We start from the raw sequence: 22,804 nt of genomic DNA, 5'->3' as shown, positions 1-22,804 counted from the left end.
ACAGCCTCCCACCCACTCTTCAGCTGTTCACAAAAACCCAGCCCTTAATGTGGCCGATTAACCCCTCTCAGCACAGTGTGCTGGAACATTTTTCCAGGTTCATATCACTGTAGCTAACATTCTTAGGGACACATATCTCCCCTCTAATATTTTACCTTCTCACATCATGTTCAATGCAGTGATCATAATTGTAACTTCACTTGTCGTTTGTAATATACTAGGCATTGTGACTTAATAGTTTCGATTTGGCATGGGCCATTTGTCTTCATACTTACCTACAGCCAATAAAGTCCAAAAAGTGGTTGTTGACTATTTGATAACCCCTTATTTATAGCCCCATAGTGCAGCAGCAAACAAAAATGCTCTATACTTACCTCCTGGAACAGTGCCGTTTCTCTAATCTCAGCGCCAAGTCCCTCATCAGTCACCTGACTGCTGCAGCGGTCAGTGGAAGGACTGTGCTTTTGCCACTGGGACAGAATAGTGAAGGCTGCAGCCAATCAGCGATAAATTTATTTTATATATATATATAAAAAATAAGTAAATATATATATATATATATATATATATAAAAAATAAGTAAATATATATATATATATATATATATAAAAAATAAGTAAATATATATATATATATATATATATATATATATATATATATATATATATATATATATATATATATATTTTTTTTTTTTCTTGTTTTATTAGGATTTCTTTTTTATCTTCAAAAGTATAAAGCATTGTTGCGTTGTGGAAAATATACTTTAAATAACAATTCTACCTACATGTTTATGCCATGGACTGTATACAAGTTGTACATACAAAAATGTAAATTGTTAAAGAAAAAATAACAAAAAAAAAAAAAAAAAAACACTACAAAAAGTATATGTACACTTATGCAACACTAGAGATGCCCATACAGAGAGCAAAGCCAGCTGAAAGGTGGGACCAAATATCCATCTTTGTATGGGACCTCCCACCTCTTTCCAACAGATTAGGTCAAGGAAAAAAAGGATAGCTGTTTATTATCAACCGGTCTGCTCCTTTTATTCTCAGAGAAAGGAGTTTCTGCCAGAGGTATCTAGCAGTGGATAATCTCCTCTCCCCAATAATAACACATTCACACGGAGCTGTACTGAATGTGCACATGTATTGTGGGGAGGGTAGTTGCAGGGAGGAATAGTGGTCAGCAGAGTGAGCACTCAGCTCAAAGCTATTGAAAGTGTGAGACCACCTTACAAGAAGTCCATCCATTCTTCTAAAGTGAGAATTCTGGGGTACCGGTGACTGTGCGGTACATTCATACAGATGTAATAATCCTCTCCGAGGACAATGTGGTCCGGTTGTGGATATGTTGTCTGCATATTTCATATTAATCCATAATCAGGGCTACAACAACGTTGTGTCATACAGTCACTGGAGAAGGTAATCATCCACCAATTCTTCATCATTTCAGTTGAAGGACGACCTGACGGCATGAATAAAAATGTTAATAAAACACAGAGCACTAACAAAACTACAACACACATATACTGAAAAAAAAATGGTTCAAGTTGAATCTATGGACCTGGTCTCATTATCTAACAAATAGCTACTATCCTGATAAACCGCGGATACAGAACTAGCCCACAGGACAGAACTAGCCCACAGGGCACCACTGCCTGGAGAAGAGCCGAAACCTGGAAGAGGCCACCTGCACTTTATTCTCACAGTACTCCAGACAGTATTATTTTAGGTTTTATAAAAGAGAATTTGTCAATGTTTGAGGTTCAATCTGCATAATTTAATAATTACTAGAAGAAAATGTTTTTTTATAAACTCATTTTCACCATTGTAGCTAAAAGCCAACATATTGAGCAGGATTGCAATAATGTAGCTCGTGTAGGAGGTCATCGTTTCACACAGGCAATAATTAACACCATGATGTTGCAAGGCCTACTAATTAGAAGAGGAGTCCAAGATGCCTGCAGGTAGTAGGACATTTTCATAGCTCTGATCTGGTTACCAGCGTACCAAAAGGAGCCGTAAGAACACACATGGCAATCAAGGCACCACCTCAATGCTACCGAAGCACCACGTAATGATTGAGACTTCTAATGAACACTTCATGAATATTGGTAATGGCTGCATGGTGTTTGGGCACGTTGTGGCACTCTTGTGTTCCTATCCCAAGATCTGTAAATAGCAGCACGCCAGGTGGAACAAACATTACACCAAAGTAAAGATAAAATACGAAAATAAAATTACAACAATATACTCAGTAGGGTAAATTATATCAGTCAAGTAACAACAGATCAAGTCTGTCATTCACATGACTGACACTACACAAAGGGCATAACCTCCATTTACTCTTATTACAGAAACCCAGAACCAAGGAAAGTGTCCGTGACTACAGAGGGGGTCATTCCTGACACCTCGACCTGGAGAGTACGAGCTTCAAAGCTTGGGCAGACAGTCCTTTGTGGCCAAACTGGATATCTTCCTATTCACTATTTGGAGGAAGGGGGGGTTGGAAGAAATAAGGTATTTAATATACAAGATGCTCGCCCCTAAATAGCCCACGGTCCAGTCACAGACCTGTGATTTCAATATTACAATCTAGTCTGCCCTGGAATCTTGAGCCTAGGACCAGGCAAACGAAAGATGGGCTACACAATGAAAAGGGGTTCACATGTGGGGGTCAGCTTCAGATGGATGTGATCCATAAACCTCTCCTACCCTCAAGGAAACAGAAGAACAACTTTAGACAGAAACGTATATCTGTTATTTCTCTATTTTTTAGTATAGAATTGTTTTGCTCATTTGTGTGTTGCCTTATTCTTCCTCTTTTTATACTCTTCCTTGTAAGTTCTACGCTTTTTTTTATATTAAAAGCTTAAAACGTCAGAACATACAAGGACCAAACTTACTGAAGAATCAATTGCCTTTCAGTGGCCTTTTGACTGTAATATATATTTCGTGGACTCCTCTCCCCGTGGGTTGCATGAGTGGTGGAAGCGTGTTGTGTATACGGGGTGTGGACTGTATTGGGGTGTGATTTATGTTCACTTTGCAGCCTTAAACAGAGGTCGAGTGCAAGATTGAGTGAGGCAATACATTAACCCTTGCAGTCAGAGCCCACGTCACATGTCGAGAATGGTGTACGTGACATACTCCATTCTATATGTGCTGATTTATATTGCTCAAGTTAATGAAATCTGGAGAATATTCCTTACTCTCTGACATACATATTATACAGATATACAATCCTTTCAATCCATTCTACTTTGAATTTTCCACGTACAGAACTTCATTATAATTATAAAATGTCTAATACCGCGGAAAAGTCACTTCCTAATGGATTAAAATATGGAGACTTTTTTAGCTTCACATATAAATCACCCAGGAAAGCAGTGCTGGCCTTCACAGGTAATATCTTGCTGTACGCTCCTGTAGAAGAAGGTAAGACGCTCCATTTATCACGTCTAATTTCCACCATTATATTTGTATATGGTAGCACTTTCAGAAAACCCAGTCCAAATAAATCACGTAGATGTCATCTCAATGCATTCAGCAGCATCTAGACACAGCAGATATTCTGGAGGAAGAAAGGTGATCTGGGATAATAGGACAGATAAAAGGCCAGCACATACCTTGTTAGCTGCCTCAAGAGAATTGATAAGATTCTGCAACTCTTCTTTATTCATCTCAATGGAGACCGGTGAAATCGCTCCACTTTCTACAATATCCAGGTCGAGATTCACAAGTGGCATTTGCAATGTAGAAAGCTTATCACTGGACATAGCAAGCTGGAGTAAAACCAGAAAAATACTCAGGTAAAGCAAATTTATACAGCACTGGGTGGAAACCATTAAAATATAATAGGACGGATTGTTTCCAACCAAAACTTGTAATACAAACTGCACAGGATCTAAAGACTTCTGCACTATTACGGTATGTGCACACCTGGCGTTTTTGCAGCGTATTTTACGCACATTATTTGGTAAAATATGCAGCATTTTTACAGTACCAGCATAAATCAATGAGATTTCTGAAATCTCATGCACACGCTGTTTTTTTTTTCCCCCATGCATATTTTGAGTCCTGCTGTGTTTTTGCAGCATGTCCTTTCTTTCAGCACTTTTCCCTCATTCCAATGAATGGGTGAAAAACACAAGTAAAAATGCTGCAACAAGACGCAACGTGTGGGGAAGAAGAAGAAAGAAGGAAGAAGGTACAAGTGATCTGACCTCCAAATGCCCAGTTCTCAATCCAATTGAGCATCAGTGCTGGAAAAAGTCCAATCTATGGAGCCCCAGCTCACAATTTATAAGACTTAGAATGAATAAGTACACCTATACCTTCACACTTTGCTCAACCTTGCAGTTGCAAAACAACTGCACAATAAAAGCAGTTTTTTAAATGGTCTTCATTAATAATGTTCTACAATTTTCCTGCTTCAGAGAGTCTAAGTCCTTTATCTAGCTGAGAGCTCTGCAAACATTACTACAAGTCAGTCAGGGCTCATGTTACTGATGGTTCTTTGGTCTTCCAACTCTTCTTTAATTATTAGTTAGCAGATATACATACAACCCCTGGCAAAAATTATGGAATCACCGGGCTCGGAGGATGTTCATTCAGTTGTTTAATGTTGTTGAAAAAAAGCAGATCACAGACACGGCACAAAACTAAAGTAATTTCAAATGGCAACTTTATGGCTTTAAGAAACACTAAAAGAAATCAAGATAAAAAATGTGGTACTCAGTAAGGGTAATTTTTTTCAGACCAAGCAGGAGGGAAAAAATTATGGAATCATGAAAAACAAACACACAAAAGAACACTCCAATACATCACTGGTATTTTGTTGCACTACCTCTGGCTTTAATAACAGCTTGCAGTCTCTGAGGCATGGACTTAATGAGTGACAAACAGTACTCTTCATCAATCTGGCTCCAACTTTCTCTGATTGCTGTTGCCAGATCAGCTTTGCAGGTTGGAGCCTTGTCATGGACCATTTTCTTCAATTTCCACCAAAGATTTTCAATTGGATTGAGATCCGGACTATTTGCAGGCCATGACATTGACCTTATGTGTCTTCGTTCAAGGAATGCTTTCACAGTTTTTGCTCTATGGCAGGACGCATTATCATCTTGAAAAATGATGTCATCATCCCCAAACATCCTTTCAATTGATGGGATAAGAAAACTGTCCAAAATATCAATGTAAACTTCGTTATTTATTTAATGACAGCCATCTTACCAGTGCCTTTACCCGACATGCAGCCTCATATCATCAATGACTGTGGAAATTTGCATGTTCTCTTCATGCAGTCATATTTATAAATCTCATTGGAAAGGCACCAAACAAAAGTTCCAGCATCATCACCTTGCCCAATGCAGATTTGCGATTCATCACTGAATGTGACTTTCATCCAGACATCCAGTCCACGATTGCTTTTCCTTAGCCCATTGTAACCTTGTTTTTTTCTGTTCAGTGTTAATGATGGCTTTTGTTTAGCTTTTCTGTATGTAAATCCATTTCCTTTAGGCGGTTTATTACAGTTCGGTCACAGACATTGACTCCAGGTTCCTCCCATTCGTTCCTCATTTGTTTTGTTGTGCATTTCCTGTTTTGGAGACATATTACTTTAAGTTTCCGTTCTTGACGCTTTGAGGTCTTCCTTGGTCTACCAGTATGTTTGCCTTTAACAACCATCCCATGTTGTTTGTATTTGGTCCAGATTTTAGACACAGCTGACTGAACAACCAACATATTTTGCAACATTGCATGAGGATTTACCTTCTTTTAAGAGTTTGATAATCCTCTCCTTTGTTACAATTGACATCTCTTGTGTTGGAGTCATGATTCATGTCAGTCCACTTGGTGCAACAGCTCTCCAAGGTGTGATGACTCCTTTTTTAGATGCAGACTAATGAGCAGATCTAATTTGATGCAGGTGTTAGTTTTGGAAATGAAAATTTACAGGGTGATTCCATAATTTTTTTCCTCAGAATTGAGTGATTCCATATTTTTTTCCCTCTGCTTGGTCTGAAAAAAAAATTACCCTTACTGAGTACCACATTTTTTATCTTGATTTCTTTTAGTCCTTCTTAAAGACATAAAGTTGCCATTTGAAATGAATTTAGTTTTGTGCCATGTCTGCGATCTGCTTTTTTTCAACAACATTAAACAACTGAATGAACATCCTTTGAGCCCGGTGATTCCATAATTTTTGCCAGGGGTTGTATAATGTATACAGATCTGCAATGGAAGGGGGATAAAGCATCAACATTCTGATGGAGGGCAAAGACAAGGCTATAGATAAGGCCTTTTTTCACACATCCGTGTTTTGCAGTCAGAGTACGGAACGAGATGCGTGGAACACCCACGAGTCTCCTGACCCAATTATAACCCCATAAATGCTTACGAGTCTGTTGAGTTTGGGTTAAGAGACCTGAGAGCTTTCTGTGTATTGTGGTCCGTACTCGGACCGAGAAACATGGATATGTGAATCTGGCCAAATAATGGAAGCATATGAAGAAGAAATACACCTAATATTCTAGCCAAGCTGATATATAAGCTAATGTACACGGCAGCACCTTGTATACACCTAGAGCTCACATCCAGCCTATATTACAGGTAGAAATACTCCCGGGAGAGAAAAAAAATATCTGCAACTACAATCAGGCTGCAAACTGCATAAAGGGGGTTTGAAGATTAGACTGAAACTTAGTTACCATACTAAGGGTGTACTTTTTTTTTTTTGTCCTAAGTGTGCATAGTCTAAAAAAGATGCAGGCCAGCTGCTTTGGTGCCCATAGGGAACCTACTGAATATTAGGCAGGTGGATTCAAACTTATGACTGATGTATGCATTTTATAGACAATGAGGTGGGACAAGGTGCTGTTCTTAAGATTTAATGGAAAACATGCAACAGTATTATCCATCATAGAATCTCCCCCCACCCCCCAAAAAAAAAGGAAAAACAATCTTCGAATGTGAGCAGATATCACATTGCAGGTAAATGAAATGATACAGTGATTATTACATAACTGCTGATGGGATATTAGGGCTACAACCATCGCTACGCTTCACTCTTAGCATTGCAGAAACCACTGCTTGTCCTGCTACCACGACATATGGACCAATATTATAATTACGTGGTACTGACATACACATTTTGGTCTTAACATAAAAAAATATCTTTCAGTTCTGTGCTCTACTTCAAATGTGGCAAAATCCGTATAATTCCTGTAGGAAAGGAGGATGATGTAAGGCTCTGTTCAGTCCTGGGCTACAACGTTTCACTGACAATCAATGAATAAATGTATGAAATCAGCAAGACTCTTAAGCACCGCTCCCTAATGAGAGGAATGTTCTCAGTTTCTCACATTTTCAGTTTTACATTCAGACCACCACTACAATTCAATCAAGGAGATAAATCGATATCAAGCGGCAGATGGGCTCAGAACAACATGATGCTTACGGTTATTTCTGTGTGAGTTATTTCAGGTCAGAAATTCACTTAAAATTCATCATTTTTCAATGTTCCATTTGTTCCAAACCAATTCTCAGAAAAATAAGAATAAAAAAAGAACCTAGACTTGGCCAAACGTGAAAAATGCACGCAGTGCAAGCCTAAAATCCCAGAATGCCAACTAGATTACATTTGCAATTCATTTTTCCAAATGTGCAGCAAATAAAAGATGAAAAAACTATATTCTACGGGAACCCGATGTCACATTACCACGAGGTCAGAGGAACAATGAGAGCCACTGCCGCTAGCCGAGCACAATGATAGAAAATGAAGTCTGCAAATTAAAATACTCCAAGCTTAGGGTTCATAGTAAGTCTCACGTACAAACCAATAACCTTTATCGAGAAACGTACAAAACTGGTATTCTTTTGCTAAAAATTGCCAATCCCAAGTTTCCTATATCGTTCACTTGGTTTTTAGATTGCAAGTGTCCAGGCCTAATGAAAATTCACTATTGTGAAATTGAATGTTAGCTTGGAAAAAATAGGATCAGAGGGGTCAGGAAGGGCATGTCGGCCACTCAGCTCCATCTAAATTTCTAACTTTCAGACTGATGCCGCGGCTCCGATGCATAGTGCTGGTAGCCAATGCAAGTGGTGGGATTATACAGCTCAGAGACGAGAACTGATGGATTTACACAGTTTTTTTGCTTTTACAATTATTTTGCAAAAATTATTACATAAAGTATAGTTTATAATACATGATCACCATCATTTTCTAGGTCTGAGGTGATATCTTTAACGCCGCAAAGAAAACCTGTCGCTTGCAATAAATATGCAATTTTTAACCTGGTGTAAATGTGGCCTTTCTTCTGAATTTGGCATTGCTTTTGTTTTCTTCCTGCACCATCTACCTTGTATGTAAATGTATTCTTTTGACCCCCTTCGTGACCAGGCCATTTTCCATTTTTGTTTTTTGCTCCCCTTGTTCCCAGAGCCATAACTTTTTTTATTTTTTGGTCAACATGACCATGTGAGGGCTTATTTTTTGCGGGACAAATTGTACTTTTGAACAACACCATTGGTTTTCCCACATTGTGTCCTGGAAAACGGGGAAAAAAATCCAAGTGTGGTGAAATTGCAAAAAAAAGTGTAATTCTACATTTTTTTTTTACCATGTTCACTAAATGGTAAAACTGATCTGCCATTAGGATTCCCCAGGTCATTACGAGTTTGTAGATACCAAACATGCATAAGTTCTTTTTTATTTAGTGGTGAAAAAAAAAAATGGTGCCATTTTCCAAAACCCATAGCATCTCCATTTTTCGGGATGTGGTGCCGGGTGAGGGCTTATTTTTTTTTTGAGAGCCGAGCTCTGGGGTAGATACAATCTTTTGATCGCCCGTTATTGCATTTTATTGCAATGTAGCGGTGAACGAATGAACATAATTCTGGCGTTTTGAATTTTTTTTTTTGTTACACCGTTTACCGATTGGATTAATTCTTCATTTATATCTATAGATCAGCCGATTCTGAAAGCGGCGATGCCAAATATGTGTATATGATGGTTTTTATGGTTTTATTTTGAATAGGGTGAAAGGGGGGGGGCGAGTTAAACTTTTAATTTTTTTATTTTTAATTATTTTTTTTTTTTTACTTTTTGCATGCTTCAATAGTCTCCATGAGAGAATTGAAGCTGCAATTGTCTAATTGTCATCAGATCGCCTGTGTGTAGCAGAATTGATCACTTGATACGAGCGCCGACCACTGGGCAGCGCTCACAGCAATCTGACAATGACAACTACAGGGGTCTCCTGAAGATCCCGATTGTCATGTCAACCCATCGGTTAGTGACGCGGTTCCAGTAAGCGCAAGTTAAATGCCGTTGTCAGAGATTGACAGTGGCATTTAACTAGTTAACAGCCAGGGGTAGAGATTTTTGGCAAGCCAACAGGTCCTCCTTGGGATTTTTGTTTTTGGAAAATCACGTTCCTCAAGCATCTTCCCTAGGTCCAGTACAGTCTCTACACTGTTGCTCCAGTATTTTATAGTCTGCAGCACTGATGTGATGTAGATAGTGCCAGAGTTGACAGCACAAGCCCGCTCAGATAACAACTGGCTGCAACGTTGTGATGTGATGTACAGTGGCATATAAAAGTTTGAGCACCCCGGGTGAAAATTACTACTATTGTGACAGATTTCCTTTGTATTTTAGGCAAAAAGAAAAATATATAATTTGTTTCGTCATCCCTTACATTTCAAAAAAGAAAATGAGCCTATGCAAAAGTTTGGGCACTCTGCATGGTTAGTACCTAGTAGCACCCCCTCTTGAAAGTATCACAGCTTGTAAACACTTTTTGTAGCCAGTCAAGAATCTATTAATTTTTGTTTAAGGGATTTTCATCCATTCTTCCTTGGAAAATTCTTCCAGTTCTGTGAGATTCCTGGGTCGTCTTGCATGCACTGCTATTTAGCGGTCTAGCCACAGATTCTTAATGATGTTCAGATCAGGGGACTGTGATGGCCATTGTAAAACCTTCAGCTTGCGCCTTTTGAGGTAGTCTATTGTGGATTTTGACATGTGTTTAGGATCATTATCTATTTGTAGAAGCCATCCTCTTTTCAACTTCAGCTTTGTTACAGATGGTGTTATGTTTGCATCAAGAATTTGTTGAAGTGACATTGAATCCATTCTTCCCTCTACCCATGAAATGTTCCCCGTGCCATTGGCTTCAATACAACCCCAAAGCAAGATTGATCCACTGCTATGCTTAAAGAGCACCAGTCAATAGGATTGTGCTTAATAAACTACATACACTGTCAGGTGGGCGCCATTACACTGGGTAAAATGATACCTTTGTTGAGGAAATCCGTCCATAGGTTGGTTAATGGTTGGTGTTGATGTTCTTTTCCTGAAATTCTGTGCTCTTTTTTTCTTCACACATACCTTTGACCATTGTGGCCAAAGAGTTCCATTTTAACTTCAACGGTCCACAAGACTTGTTTCCAAAATGCATCAGGCTTGTTTAGATGCTATTTTGCATACTTCTGATGCTGAATCTTATGGTGAGGACGCACAATACTACTGTTTTCTGGTACAAGGTTAGAGCAAGGTTTTTATAAAGCAGGGAAATTAGCATCACGTGGCTTTTCCTAACAATGATGGTGAACAAGCCATAACCCTAACAGGCTAATTAAGGTCTGAAATCATGGTCAAAGTTATCTGAACACACAAATCTCCAAGGGTGCCCAAACTTTTGCATCAGACCATTTTCCATTTTGTAATTTTTAAAAATGTAAAAGATGAAAATATTTATTTTATGTTTTTGCCTAAAATACAAAGGGAAATGTGTCATCTTTAACTTTAGGACTTTTAAAGATAATTTCATCTTTAACTTACTTAACTGCTCACAACAGGAATTTTGACCAAGGGTGTCCAAACTTTTACATGCCACCAAGTACTGCAGACAATAACAAAGGGAGCAGCGGCAGACACTCAAAGTTGGACACAGAGAGGGTGAGAAAAGACCATAATAAAATAAATAAATAAAAACACTGCAGCCGGGAGATCAGCGTGTTCCGAAACTGGAAACCGAGGAATGCACTCTTGCTCTTGGAATGAACAGTTACTAAAAGTTCCGGTTCACAGCAAATTCTCCAGCTTCACAGACAGCATAGAATGAACATCTTATCCTGTCTTTTAGGCCAATTGGTCTCTAGGTGTCCTGGTGACCAGATCAGAGTTTTAAAAATACTTTTGCAGTAGTTGCATTTCAGCAGAGGAAGTTAACTCCTTAGATACCAGCAACCTCTCTACTGCCCATTCATTTATATACAGCTATTAACTGCTCAAACTGTCTCTGTTAGATCCTGACTAGTGTTGAGCATTCAGATGCTGAAATATCGGGTATCGACCGATATTCACGGTATCAGAGTTCCGATACTTTTAGAATATCGAATACCGGAATCGGAAGTTCCCATAATGCCTGCGCTCTGCAGTGTCTCTAAAGGATGACAAGCTGGATGGCAGCGCTCAGCTTACTGTACTTGTCATTTAGTGTTAAAGGATTTATTAAAAAAAATAATAGTGTTTTCATGCACCGTCTCTTTAAAAAAGCCGGCCGGCAATTCAGCATCTGTACCCGACAATTTAGAATAGTAAGAATAAAGCATCACACATAGATTAAATACAGAGAAACATGTCAGTCACATATATAATAAGTACAGTGATAGTGTTGATTACTGTACTTGTTATTTAGTGTTAAAATAAAGGATTTATTAAAAAAAAAAAAAATTGGCGTGGGGTTCCCCATAATTTTAGTCTCTAGCGGAGATTAAGCAGACGGCTGGGGCAGATGTTTGAAGCCTGGGAAGGGGGTAATACCCACGGAGCTTCCCAGGCTACTAATATCAGCCCCCAGCTGAATACCTAGCCTTTACTAGCTATTAAAATGGGGGACCCCCCAAAGAATGAGGTGGGGTCCCCCCTATTTTAATAGCTAGCAAAGGCTAGGCAGACAGCTGGGGGCTGATATTAATAGCCCAGGAAGGGTGCCATGAATATTGGCCCCCTCCCAGGCTAGAAACACCAGCCGTCAGCCGCCCCAGAAATGGCGCATCCATAGGATGGGTGTTGTGTTTTTTTTTTTAAATACTTTACTAGAAATTCATGGCGGTCATGTCTAATATTGGCGTGATCCCATGAATTTCGGGCTTGGGGCCAGCTGATAATGCCAAGCTGGCCCTAACCCCTTTATTACACAGTGAGCCACTGCACCAGGGCCCTGGATGAGTTGGGTACAGCGCCAGAAGATGGCGCTTCTATGAATGCGCCATTTTCTGGGGTGGCTGCGGACTGCAATTTGCAGCTGGGAGTGGGGGGGGGGGGGCAGAAACCTTGGGCCTCCCTGCGCTGCAGATTCCAGCCCCCAGCTGCCTAGTTGTACCTGGCTGGACACAAAAATAGGGCGAAGCCCCACGTCAAATTTTTGGTGACAAATTCAATAAAAAATTAAAAAAAAAAAAAAAAAAAAAAAACACACAACAAAAAAAAAACAAAAACACATTTAGGGACTGCATCATTATTAACCCCTCCATTTTTTAAATTAATTTTTCCCAAAAATTTTGACGTGGGCTTCGCCATATTTTTGTATGCCAGCCAGGTACAGCATCCAGGAATGGGCTGCTCCCAACCACTAGATGCCCATTTGTACCTGGCCGGACACAACAATATAGGGAAGCCCTTTTTTTTATTATTTCATGAAATAATTAAAAAAAAAACCACGTGGGGCTTCGCCGTATTTTTGTGTCCAGCCAGGTACAACTAGGCAGCTGGGGGCTGGAATCCGCAGCGCAGGGAGGCCCTAGCTTTCTGGGCCCCCCCCCGCTGCAAATTGCAGTCCGCAGCCACCCCAGAAAATGGCGCGTTCATAGTAGCGCCATCTTCTGGTGCTGTACCCAACTCATCCAGGGCCCTGGTGCGACGGCTCACTGTGTAATAAAGGGGTTAGGGCCAGCTTGGCATTATCAGCTGGCCCCAAGCCCGAAATTCATGGGATCACGCCAATATTAGACATGACCGCCATGAATTTCTAGTAAAGTATTTAAAAAAAAACACAACACCCAGAATAAAGTCCTTTAATTGAAAAAAAACACACACAGCATGCCATCCTTCATAGACACTGCAGAGCGCAGGCATGCTTGTGCTCTGCAGTGTCTCTGAAGGATGAAAAGCTGGATGACAGCGCTCAGCTGCGATCCAGCCTGTCATCTCAATGCCATCCCAGCGTGGGAGAATTCTCCTGCTCAAGCGCAGAGTGCAGGAGAATTCTCCCACGCTGTCAATGACGTGCATGAGGTGAGCTGAGTTCATTGGACATGACCTCGGCTCATCTGGATGCCGTCACAGCCAGACACTGAGGAGCGCAAGCATGCCTGCGCTTCTCAGTGTCTGCGGCATGGCAAGCTGGTTGGCAGCTTTTGGCTGCGATCCAGCCTGTCATGTGAATGTAGCAGAGCTGAAGCCGCCGTGGGAACCATGGAAAGGTAAGGATGATGTTGCTTTATTATTTTACTTTTATTGCATCCTATGGATGCGCCATTTCTGGGGCGGCTGACGGCTGGTGTTTCTAGCCTGGGAGGGGGCCAATATTCATGGCACCCTTCCTGGGCTATTAATATCAGCCCCCAGCTGTCTGCCTAGCCTTTGCTAGCTATTAAAATAGGGGGGACCCCACCTCATTTTTTTGGGGAGTCCCCCATTTTAATAGCTATTAAAGGCTAGGTATTCAGCTGGGGGCGGATATTAGTAGCCTGGTAAGCTCTGTGGGTATTACCCCCTTCCCAGGCTTCAAACATCTGCCCCAGCCGTCTGTTTAACCTCCGCTAGAGACTAAAATTACGGGGAACCCCACGCCAATTTTTTTTTTAATAAATCCTTTATTTTAACACTAAATGACAAGTACAGTAACCAACACTGTCACTGTACTTATTATATATGTGACTGACATGTTTCTATCTATCTAATCTATGTGTGATGCTCTATTCTTTCTGTTCTAAATTGTCGGGAACCGGTATGCCGCTGCTGAATTGCCGGCTTTTCATGTAATACATTCTACATTATTCTTAGTTGTTTTCCTTCATGTAGAATTAACCTACAAGGAAAGAAAGGGTTTATTTTCATTCTGATATTTGTGTCCCATTGACTTTCCGGTATCAGAATCGGCGATATCCGATATTTTTTTGGGTATCAGTCCGATCCAATCCCATCCGATATTTCCCGATATCGGAAGGTATCGCTCAACACTAATCCTGACCTATTATCAGACCTGCAAAATCACAATCCCTGGCACAAAAAAAAAACAAAAAAAAAACAAGGCCATAGAAATAGTGGAGCGATATAGCTGTTATGAAGAAAACGTGAACTCATGTTAATTTGAAAAATGACATTTTTTCCCATCAGAATCATGTATGTATATAGCATTCACACACGGGGTGTGTGTGTGTGTGTTGCTAGGTATGGGAAGGACCAAGAGTACGATTATGGGAAGAGGGTGGTGTGGGGAGGGTAAGCCCAGCAACTAGGGAAAGGGCGAGTGGAGACTCTAGGTAGATCTTACAACACCCTGGCTCCCCTATCATCCCTAAATAGATTCCTCACCCATCGCCGAGCAGGATACCTAATCCCTGACTGACCCTAGAGCTAGGCCCTAGGTAGGGAGGGGAAGGGGTGAGCACTAGTCAGCCCCACTGCAACTAAAGACAAACCAGGTATACAGACAAGGGGATACACTTAGCTTTGGGAAGACACCAGAGCGATCACGACAACAATCACAAAAGGAACTCCAAGAAGAAACTAGCCGACTCCTAGAACTCCAGGCCTGAACAGAGGAATATACTTCTAATCACCAGCGATTCACTGGAGAGACTGGATGTAATTGAAAAGGTCTAGCAAGGATGTGTTAATTAGCAGCAGAAAGTGGAGCTCACCGCTGGGTCCTAGAGAGGGAGGGATGGTGAAAGGATCAAGAAGGTGTCTGCAAGGCAAAGCACAGATACCTTCCTTCTACAGCCGGATACAGGATTACTGTCACACCCGTGACAGTGTGAGAGAGAGTAAGTGAGAGTGTGATTCTGATTGAAAAAAAATATATATATTTTTCAAATTATAAACATGAAATTATGTTTTTATCATAACATCTGCAACACACACACACACACAATTTTTTTCTTATTGATTCCATGGTGCTGTACATAAGAAGGGGTTAGATACAAAATACAGATATCACTTACAGTAACAAAAAACAATGATAGACGGTACAGTGGGAAGAGGACCCATTCTACAGGATGATGGGGAAGGAGACAGTGGGTTGGGGGGGTTGCAGAACTCTGGTGGTGGTGAAGCGCAGGTCTGGTGTTGGTAAGGCAGCAGCTCCAGTGGTGCTGAAGAGGCAGCGTGGTCATTGCAGGTTGTAAGCTTTCTTGAAGAGGTGGGTTTTCAGGTTCCGTCTGAAAGATCTGAATGTGGCGGATAATCGGACGTGTTGAGGCACAGAATTCCAGAAGATGGGCAATATTCGGGAAAAGTCTTGGAGGCAACTGGGTGAGGAACGAATAAGTATGGAGGAGAAGAGGTGGTCTTGGGAGGACCGGAGAGTACGTGAAGGAATATATCGGGAGATTGGTTCAGAGATGTACGGAGGAGAAAGGTTATAGGTGGCTTTGTAGGTCAGTGTTAGTAGTTTGAACTGGATATGCTGGGCAGTTGAGAGCCAGTGAAGAGATTTGAAGGGGGGGGGGGGGGGTAGCAGAGGAGTAATGAGGAGAGAGATAACTCTGCCGCCCCTGACTAGTTCAAGGACAGACTGGAGAGGTGCAAGAGTGTTAGCAGGTAGGCCACAGAGGAGGATGTAGCAGTTGAAGAGACAGGAGATAAGGGCATGCACAAGCAGTTTAGTAGATTGAGGGTTGAGGAAAGGACGGATTCTGGAAATATTTTTGAGCTGGAGGCTACAGGTTGTGGCGAGGGCTTGGATGTGTGGTTTGAAGGACAGAGCAGAGTCGAGGGTTACGCAGACGCAGCAGATTTCTGGAACAGGGGAAAGAGTGATGTCATTTATTGTGAAAAATAGATCCGATGGGGAAGATATGCAAGATGGAGGAAAGATGAGGAGTTCAGATTTGCCCACACTGAGTTTGAGGAAGCGAGACCAGAGGAAGGAGGATATGGCTGATAGACACGATGGGATTCTGGACAGCAGAGAGGTGACGTCTTGGCCAGAGAGATAGATCTGGGTGTCATCGGGATACAGGTGGTACTGGAAACCATGGAACTTTATGAGCTGTCCCACGCCAAGAGTATAGATGGAGAAGAGTAGGGGTCCTAGGACAGAGCTTTGAGGGACTCCAACAGAAAGAGGGCTGGATGAGGAGGTAGTGAGAGTGGGAGATGCTAAATGTGCGGTTGGAAAGGTATGAAGAGATCCAGTATAGGGCAAGGTCTTTGAAGCCAAAGGAAGAGAGAATATGTAGTAGGAGGCAGTGTCGAAGGCAGAGGAAAGGTCTAGAACAGTGGTTCTCAACTCCAGTCCTCAAGACCCACCAACAGATCATGTTTTCAGCATTTCATTAGTATTAATTCCATCACCTGTGAAATACTAAGGGAATTCTGAAAACATGATCTGTTGGTGGGCCTTAAGGACTGGAGTTGAGAACCCCTGGTCTAGAAGGAGGAGTATGGAGAATTGTCTGTTAACTTTGGCTGTGAGTCATTAGTAATGGCAGTTTCGGTGGAATGGTAGGGATGGAAGCCAGATTGTTGGTTGTCGAAGAGAGGTGAAAGGAAAGTTCAGCGTGAACATGTTGCTCAAGGAGTTTAGAGGCGAATGGGAGCAGCGATATGGGGAGGTAACTGGACAAAGGGGTTGGGTCGAGGGATGGCTTTTTGAGGATGGGCATGATTGTGGCATGTTTGAAGGCAGAGGGGAGGTTACCAGAAGTTAGTGATAGGTTGAAGAGATGGGTTATGGATGGGATGAGTGTGGGGGTGATGTTGGGGTCGAGTGCACAAGTGGTGAGGTGTGATTTGGAGAGGAGGCAAGTAAGCTTCAGTTAAGGGGGAAGGGCAATGGTCTTGAAAACAAAGGGGTTGTGGTGGTCGGACAGTGAAGGCTTGCCTGTTTTGCCACACACTTCAAAAACAAGATTGACCAAAGTCCTCAGCACTGATGAGGGAGGTCAGAGGGGGCAGTGGAGGGCGGAGGAGAAAATTAAAAGTGCTGAATAGTTGTTTGGGGTGTAGGATAAGGAAGATATGAGGGTTGTGAAGAAGACCTGTTTAAAAGAGGTGAGGGCTGATTTGAATGCGAGTGTTGCTTGCTTGAATGCAGTGAAGTCATCTTGCGAATGTGTTTCATTCCATCGCTGCTCGGCAACCCTGCACGCCTGCCGAAGCTTTTTACTGAGGTTATTGTGCCAGGGTTGTCCATTGAATTATTGCACTCTGTCATACACAAGAGGGGCGACCAAGTCAATAGCTGATGTGAGAGTGGCATTGTAGAAAGCAGTGGAGCTGTCTGTCGTGGAGTAAAGATATGGATGTCAGTGGTAGAATAGAATCAGAGAGTCTGTGGGTATCTAGATGTGCAAGGTTCCTGCGTGGGTGTGCTAGTTGCTGGGCATGAGTGACAGGTGAGGAGAACAGGGATGAGAAAGCGAGTAAATGGTGGTCTTATTGAGGGAGATTGAGAGGTTGTATAGGTAGAGTCGGGTGAAGATAAGGTCCAGTGTATGTCCATCTGTGTGGGTGGCTGAGGAGGACCACTGAGTAAGTCCAAAAAATGAAGCGAGCGACAGGAGTTTGGAGGCTGCTGAGTGATGTGTGTCAGTAGGGATGTTGAAATTGCCCATGATGATGGTGGGAATGTCAGCAGAGAGAAAGTGAAGAAGCCAGGTGAGGAATTTGTCAATAAAGAGAGTAACTGGGCCTGGAAGTCTGTATATGCCAGCCACTTGGAGGTTGGAGGGGGAGTAGATGCGGACAGAGTGGACTTCAAAAGAAGGGAGAGTGAGGGTAGGTAGAGGTGGGATAGGGTTAAAGGTGCAGTTGGTAGAAAGGAGAAGACCCACTCCTCCACCATGTCTGTTACCAGGGCGAGGAGTGTGGGTGAAGTGCTAGCCACTGTAACAGCGCACCAGGGGAGGCAGTATAGGAGGGTGTCAGCAATGTTTCGGTGATGCCCAGGAATGAGAGATTGCGAGAGGTAAAGAGGTCGTGAATAACAAGTAGCTTATTGCAGACAGAGCGGGCATTCCAGAGTGCTCGAGAGAGAGGGTGTGGGGAGGGTGGGCGTCAAGGGCACAGGCTTAACGTAGGAGAGATTGCGGTAGTTTGTATTTGGTTGGGAGCGATAGGAGGGGGAGTTAGTGGAGGGCGTAAGCTGTGGGGGTCCAGGATTGGGAGATATGTCGCCAGCAGTGAGAAGAAGCAGAGAGAGGGAGAGCAGGTGGGAGAAGGAGAGTGGCTGGCTTGTTTTATGTTTGAGTAGGACAGATCTGAAGTTGAGGAGCAGGACTGCAGATGAGCTCAGGTGGGGAGGTAAGAGGGAAGGAGAGATGAGGATTTGGTTTGTGGGTGCTGGGGCTTGGGGATTGGAAAAAGAGTGAGGATTAGTGGAGCAAAAACTAAGGGCAAATGTAAGCATGGTGAAAGTTTAAGTGTGAGTAAGAAAGAGAAGCTAAGCACAATTAATTAAATTACTCATACCTTCTGGTCACTTCTGGCATATTTCTGAAGATTACTTAAGAGACATACTTATGAGACAGACCACGACCACTGACAGACCTGGGTCTCTGAATTTATAAGGCTTAACAGCACATGGACTGGCCCAGTCATGAGCAGGAGGGAGGGGCAGAAACACAGGAAGGGATAATTAGGAGACATAGGTTAAAAGGCCTTCAGGAAATTGACAAATCCAAATAGACAGATAAAAACAAGTGTGTATTACCATCAAAGAACAGAGGTGAGAAACACCATGACAGACATATACAATATGAAAACCAAACAGTCAGAAGGTATACACAGTGATTGTGCGTATATGGCTCCCCATCTGCACACGTGTGTGTGTGTGTGTGTGTGTGTGTGTGTGTGTGGTACAGACCAAAAGTTTGGACACACCTCATTTAAAGAAATTTCAGTATTTTCCTGACTATGAAAATTGTACATTCACTCTGAAGGCATCAAAACTATGAATTAACACATGTGGAATTATATACTTAACAAAAAAGTGTGAAACAACTGAAAATATGTCTTATATTCTAGGTTCTTCAAAGTAGCCACCTTTTGCTTTGATGACTGCTTTGCACACTCTTGGTATTCTCTTGATGAGCTTCAAGAGGTAGTCACCGGAAATGGTTTTCACTTCACAGGTGTGCCCTGTCAGGTTTAATAAGTGGGATTTCTTGCCTTATAAATGGGGTTGGGACCATCAGTTGTGTTGTGCAGAAGTCTGGTGGATACACAGCTGATAGTCCTACTGAATAGACTGTTAGAATTTGTATTATGGCAAGAAAAAAGCAGCTAAGTAAAGAAAAACGAGTGCCCATCATCACTTTAAGAAATGAAGGTCAGTCAGTCCGAAAAATTGGGCAAACTTTGAAAGTGTCCCCAAGTGCAGTTGCAAAAACCATCAAGAGCTACAAAGAAACTGGCTCACATGAGGACTGCCCCAGGAAAGGAAGACCAAGAGTCACCTCTGCTTATGAGGATAAGTTTATCCGAGTTACCAGCCTCAGAAATCGCAGGTTAACAGCAGCTCAGATTAGAGACCAGGTCAATGCCACACAGAGTTCTAGCAGCAGACACATCTCTTCAACAACTGTTAAGAGGAGACTTTGTGCAGCAGGCCTTCATGGTAAAATAGCTCCTAGGAAACCACTGCTAAGGACAGGCAACAAGCAGAAGAGACTTGTTTGGGCTAAAGAACACAAGGAATGGACATTAGACCAGTGGAAATCTGTGCTTTGGTGACACTGTTGGGGATTTATTCAAAATTGAAGGCATACTGAACAAGCATGGCTACCACAGCATTTGCAGCGGCATGCTATTCCATCCGGTTTGCGTTTAGTTGGACCATCATTTATTTTTCAATAGGACAATGACCCCAAACACACCTCCAGGCTGTGTAAGGGCTATTTGACCAAGAAAGAGAGTGATGGGGTGCTACGCCAGATAACCTGGCCTTCACAGTCACCAGGCCTGAACCCAAAGGCAAAAGGGTCAACAAGTGCTAAGCATCTCTGGGAACTCCTTCAAGATTGTTGGAAGACCATTTCCGGTGACTACCTCTTGAAGCTCATCAAGAGAATGCCAAGAGTGTGCAAAGCAGTCATCAAAGCAAAAGGTGGCTACTTTGAAGAACCTAGAATATAAGACATATTTTCAGTTGTTTCACACTTTTTTGTTAAGTATATAATTCCACATGTGTTAATTCATAGTTTTGATGCCTTCAGTGTGAATGTACAATTTTCATAGTCCGGAAAATACAGAAATTTCTTTAAATGATAAGGTGTGTCCAAACTTTTGGTCTGTACTGTATGTGTGTGAGAATATTATATATATTTATTACACACACACACACACACACGTGCAGGAGCTAATCGGCAGGTGTCATCACAGCATGCAGCAGCAATATCTAGACACCGGAGCATAAAGGGGATTTCAAGTTTAGAAAAAATGTATATTTCATAGAAACCTGCAATATTACATTGTTGGATAATCAATTACAGGGATATGTTAAGATCAGTTAAAAAAGTCCAGTAATTACAGCCGCCTCAGCACCGATTCAAGAAGGCAGTCTAATGTGAGAGGGTAGTGGAAGAAGGAAAAGAGCTGGCGGACTTGTACAACTAATGACTGTGACCGGCTGCAGCTCCACTGTAACACAGCAGATAATGATAACTTTATTAGAGGTGAGGCACAAAAGACAAAGGAAAGGATTCAAAGTTACTGTACATAATATAAGATCTGTGAAGTTGATTTTTTTTTTTTTTTTTTTTTTTACTGGAGCCATACTTCAATGGAAATGAAACATGTAAGTAACAAGCGTCTTTTGGGCCATTCTATCTAAAAATAATATTGGAAATACAGAAGAGACATAACATAGCGCCAGGAACTTCACACTACCTTTATCTACACTTGTTAAAATCCACTTTAGATTTACGCACTATATACCGTATATAACATTTCCAATCTCTTTACCATTCTGATGGTACATACACTGAATGTAACAGGATGATGTTGGGTTTTTTAGATGACAGCATGACAAATGCATTAAAGGGAATCTGTCAGCACAGAGCATGGTAGGGGATATTGCCCCCATAAGAAAAAAAACAAAACACTTTAGTAGTCCAAATCAAATATGTTAATTAGCGTGCACTCAACTTATTTATGAAGGTTTACTACTTGTTTTCATGTTTTTTTTTTCCCCACTTGTTTTCGTATAATAGAGAAAAGCTATTGAGATAAAAGAAAAAAAAAGTGGCTCATAAGTGGAGAAAGAACTGCATTTCTCAGATATGATTTATTATAAATGTTCTTATATTCACCTATAGCACTGATTTAAAGGGGGGGGGGGGGACCTTTTATCTGCCAAATGCCATTTGGATATTTATACCATCATTCGGGGGCCGTACAAAATTATCAACTTTGGTGCAGCGTGTGAGGTTAGGTGGTATGGATGATGTTGCTGCTCACAACTGCTTCTCCGGGTTACGTCGGTCTGGAGCGCAGGAGACTCTTTGCAAATAATTTTGAAAAGAACGTGCAGCAGTAAGTTCTGAACACACTACAGGTCTCCTCACAGTGGGAAAGGAATTACTGCACATGTTACACGTATAGAACTCATGCAGTGAAGGGGGTAGAGGGGGTTTGCAGTATACATCACACAGGAGACACCGAGACCGCTGTATATACATCACATAGGAGAGGCTGGTGGCATAGCCATCACAAGACGGGCTGAGGCTACCCCTGTTATCATCGGTTGGACTACAGCGTTCCGACTTTGCCCACAAAGTATGTCCCGGGAGCTGCCAGCTTTCAGTCATGCAGGGGTGGCTTCAGTCACCGCTCAGAGTGGCGGCTGTAACACACCCCAGAGATGACTGACAGCCGGCTTGGCACTGATGTTTTTCAGAGCCAGTTGTTTGTCAGTACCAGAGCGTACTTAAAGTCAATGCCATCAGTGCTGTGAGGCATGACTATAATTGCTCCGAGTGCACCTGTATGACTGAAAGCCGGTGGCTCCTAAATAAAAATAAAATTTAATTTTTTCGCGGGTGCCGCACATTAAGTCCTTAGGCCAGACCTGTTCATTATGCTATTAACTTGCAGATTAATCCAATATGTCCAGGTTAATAGATTTATTGGACCTAGCAGGTTTCCTTTAAACTATGCGACCATTTATTCTGTGGGTTGACAGGACATACAACACTTGCACTAACTTATCGTTCCTAACAATCCCCATTAGATTCTGATGTTGAGCAAAATACAAGGTTTGAGAAGCATCACACGGACGTAACAGACTGAGCTAGCCACCGAAGGCCACTAAAAATACAACCAAGCTTTAAGTACGTCCTTTTCAGGCACAGCTTTCCAAGAAGTGTGAGGTGCCGCGGTTTATCTCTGTATGTTTCAACGCGTTGTGCATGCTGTTTTCAATTTAACTTAATGAGTATCCTTTTTGTAGGAGCACATTTGCTATAATTGCATTTCATAGGTGTAAAGGCCTCGAAGCCCACACAAAACCCTGGCCATCTGAGTAATTACAAGGGGCTATTACCGAGAGAGGTGG

At 41.9% G+C, this 22,804-nt stretch overlaps 1 protein-coding gene across 1 annotated transcript in view; it reads right to left on the bottom strand.

Annotated features, from left to right (window-relative positions):
• Positions 1–681: 681 nt before the first annotated feature.
• COMMD8 (COMM domain containing 8) overlaps positions 682–22,804 on the bottom strand; it is a 32,835-nt gene continuing 10,712 nt past the window's right edge. The window contains exons 4-5 of the mRNA XM_073656940.1: positions 3,635–3,790; positions 682–1,470 (exon numbers count right to left, since the gene is read on the bottom strand). Coding sequence (XP_073513041.1) covers positions 1,450–1,470; positions 3,635–3,790 — 177 coding nt within the window. The 3' untranslated portion in view covers positions 682–1,449. The remainder of the gene's footprint in view (positions 1,471–3,634; positions 3,791–22,804) is intronic.

This window comes from Phyllobates terribilis, unplaced genomic scaffold, assembly GCF_046119375.1.
Source record: "Phyllobates terribilis strain yellow unplaced genomic scaffold, ASM4611937v1 Scaffold_1__5_contigs__length_1240528914, whole genome shotgun sequence".
Lineage (NCBI taxonomy): Eukaryota > Metazoa > Chordata > Amphibia > Anura > Dendrobatidae > Phyllobates > Phyllobates terribilis.
Note: the sequence above shows the minus strand (reverse complement) of the source record. Positions and strands in the feature narration are given on the sequence as shown.